General features: G+C 33.8%; 1 protein-coding gene across 1 annotated transcript in view; it reads left to right on the top strand.

The window, feature by feature from the left end:
- RERGL (RERG/RAS-like) overlaps positions 1-2,664 on the top strand; it is a 10,905-nt gene extending 8,241 nt beyond the window's left edge. The window contains exon 5 of the mRNA XM_006888441.1: positions 2,382-2,664. Within this exon, the coding sequence (XP_006888503.1) occupies positions 2,382-2,664 (283 nt within the window). The remainder of the gene's footprint in view (positions 1-2,381) is intronic.
- The last annotated feature ends 802 nt before the right edge of the window (positions 2,665-3,466 follow it).

The following is a 3,466-nucleotide window of genomic DNA, read 5'->3' as shown; positions in this document are numbered from 1 at the left end:
ATAGGACAGGATTCATCCTTATTGTACATAGGGTTCATAGTTATTGTACATAGGATCACTACGAGTCACAGGTGATTTGACAGCACAAAAAAGCAACGTATCTAAACATCAAATATTGTGAATAATGCATAAATAAGCAATCATAGTCCCCAAATCCAAAAAGTTATGCTTAGCCAAAGGAGAAACAGTGTACATCAGGCCTCATCTCCAAGACTTTAAGTAGTCTTTGACCAATAAAAAGACTAATAAGACCAATAAAATAAAGACCAATAAAAAGGTGTAAAGAAAGGCTGTGATTCTCAATGCCCTTACTGAGAGACGTCATAATATCAATGCTTATTGTAAGTCACATTCAGTAAGGGCTTCAGTCACATCTCATATGTAGATTGCATTTTCAAACTTCTACTAATGTTATCAGATATAGTGAATGACCTGGATCATCCATTAAGACACTTATACAATAAATTTTCATTTCCTACATTCCTATATGGATCTGTTCCTTATTGGATTTCCCCCTACACACACTTCTGTGTTCTGAGTCAGCAATATAAAATTTTGGAATGAGTAAAGTGTCTTTGCTTTTCTTAAGAGTGTCTCACAGGGTATGGAAAAGCTACACATTTATAACAACTCTGTGGACTGGTGGAAAAAGAACTTATATGTATTTTTAAATAATATTTCACATACTCCCTACTTCTAGCATCTAAGTCACAGTCTGTTTGACTCAGGTTAGACTAATTTTCTGAAAAACAAAAACAAAAAAAACAAAACAAAACCCAAAACAAAACAAACAAAAAAACAATGAGGAAAATGGTAAACATATTTCAGATAAGAATTAGGTGATGTAGCAAATCTGGTAAATAAGGACCAGATTTACAACAGATTTTTTGACTAGTCACTGCAGAATCCAAATTCTGGCTTATCACTTTTCTATCTGTCTGAATTAGATCTATTACTGAGCTTCTCATCCAAAGTTCTCATCTAAAAATACTGATGCGCTTCATCCTATGTTGGTCCAGTGAAAACTTTAAATAAATGAACAATTATAAATAGTGGCTATGTCAGTGGCATGGAAAATTATCAAGAACCATTCTGTAGAGCAAAACTGTTAGTATTATCATGATGGCTCCATATATATATAAATATATATACATATATAACACTCCACATATAAAACACTCCATATATATATAACACTCAATATTCATAACACTCCATATATATATGTAACTCCATATGTATATAACTCTATTTATCCATATGTCTATCTCTCTCTCTCTCTCTTTCATCTCTATCTCTATCTCTACCTCTCTCTATATCTATCTCTATATCATCTATATCTATATCTGTATCTGTATATGTGTCTATATCATCTCCATCTCCATCTCTATCTATCTCTATTTCTATATATAGTGGAAGAAGCTGCACTAGAATCCTGAAGGCACGCAGTTAGAAGCCAACAACCACTCTGAAGGAGAAGGAAGGGTGGGCAATCTCCTCCCATGTGATTAGCTGTCGTGGGAGAAGGAAGGGTGGGCAATCTCCTCCCATGTGATTAGCTGTCTCTGAGAACCCACCAGAGGGTCAGCTATAGCTCAGATCTGTATCAAGAGTACATAACAACAAAATAGATAGATGATTGATAGATTGATAAACTGATATAAAGATATAGATGTAGCTATAGATATAATTATTTATATACCATTAACTCTGAACTGACTCATGGCTGATCCTCCAGCATATACACATGCATATATTATGCAATTTATATTAAATATATGAAATCCCATGTGATTATTATTTCATTGTTTTTATATATTAAAATAAAAAAGATAACAATAATTCCTTATTAGCAAACACAGTCATAATTTAAGAACATATTTGCATTGATTAAATCATATTCCATAAAGAGTTCTTTCTCTTTACTAGATTCTAGTTAAATTATTTTTATAAATAATTCAGAATATGTATGTTATTGACCTGGATGAACCCATCCGTGGAGAAGGGCATCGTGCTCAAAAGGGTGGAGGGACAGTGTAAGAGAGGAATAGCCTGGATGAGATAGATTGATACAGTAACTAGAGCAATGGGGGTAGATGTGTCAGAGTCAATGAGACTGACTCAGGACAGGGCAGGCTTCAGAGTTGTTGTACTAGGGTCAGTGTGAGTCACAGGTGACTCAATGGCGCATAACAAAAACAAAATACATATTATGATGCACATATACCCAAACATACACATGACCATAAATTATATCCTCATAAATTATACCTATGTGCAACTTTTTTATTTCTGATTAATAGTGACTTTAACATACATGTATTTATTAATATTTTTTAGAATGTTTTGTTAAACCAGACTTACCCAGGGATCTGTTTCAGAGTTGTGGAATCAGCAGTGCTTTTGGTTGGGAACAAGCAAGATCTTTGCCATGTGAGAGAAGTTGGCTGGGAAGAAGGGCAAAAGCTGGCACTGGATAACCGGTGCCAGTTCTGTGAGCTGTCTGCAGCCGAGCAGTCTCTGGAGGTAGAAATGATGTTTATCAAGATTATCAAAGATGTGCTCACAAACTTCAAACTCAAAGAAAAGAGAAGACCCAGTGGATCTAAATCAATGGCCAAATTAATCAATAATGTATTTGGAAAGAGAAGGAAATCAGTGTAGTAGATGTGTGATCTGAAGAACTAATTTAACATGCCATTAAGTTTTAAATATTAACCTGATAACTAGATTTACTCATGATATGACATGCTTTTTAAAAGAACTTTCTTAGAGTTATTAAACAATTGAAAATTAACCACAACTGCCTTTTCAAATGTAGAGTTTGTTTTGTGGGTTGGTTGTATTCTGTCACTTTCAGCTTGAAAGTTAGCCTTCCTTTCATTTATTACATGAAATAGTACTCACTGTAACTGAATGTTGGATTATTATTGTTTGCCTTGCCATATAAACTCTGGTTATGTAATTTTATCTATATAGGCTGCAGTTTACCTTTATTTTCTTTATCCTTTGAATGAAGAATACTTATCTTAATAGTTAAAATAATAAAGTACATAAATTATTAACTTGTGAATCCTTGTGATTTATTTCACAAAAAAGCATCAATTTATTGTATAAACTATTTCATCGTAATCCATTAAATTAATTGATATCACAAGTTTACTTATAATCTAAATTGTGTTATTGTTGTTATGTACTGTCTAGTCATCTATGACTCATAGCAACCCTCTGCACAGTGTCTCTGAACCCTGCTCTATCCTGAGTCAATCTCAGTGTCTGTGACATGCCTACTATCATTATCCAAGTTATTGTGTCAATCCATCTCATGACGGATCTTCCTCTACTGCGCTGTCCCTCGAATCTTCCAAGCATGATATTTTTTCTTTAACAACTGCACTTTCCTGGCAACATGTCCAAAGTTTGTGAGACCGACTTTTAAAATCCTTGCTTCCAAAAATTTCATCCT

Source organism: Elephantulus edwardii, unplaced genomic scaffold (genome assembly GCF_000299155.1).
Source record: "Elephantulus edwardii isolate Elephantulus edwardi_28Jun2011 unplaced genomic scaffold, EleEdw1.0 scaffold00067, whole genome shotgun sequence".
NCBI classification, from domain to species: domain Eukaryota; kingdom Metazoa; phylum Chordata; class Mammalia; order Macroscelidea; family Macroscelididae; genus Elephantulus; species Elephantulus edwardii.
This window is presented reverse-complemented; position numbering and strand designations above follow the sequence as displayed.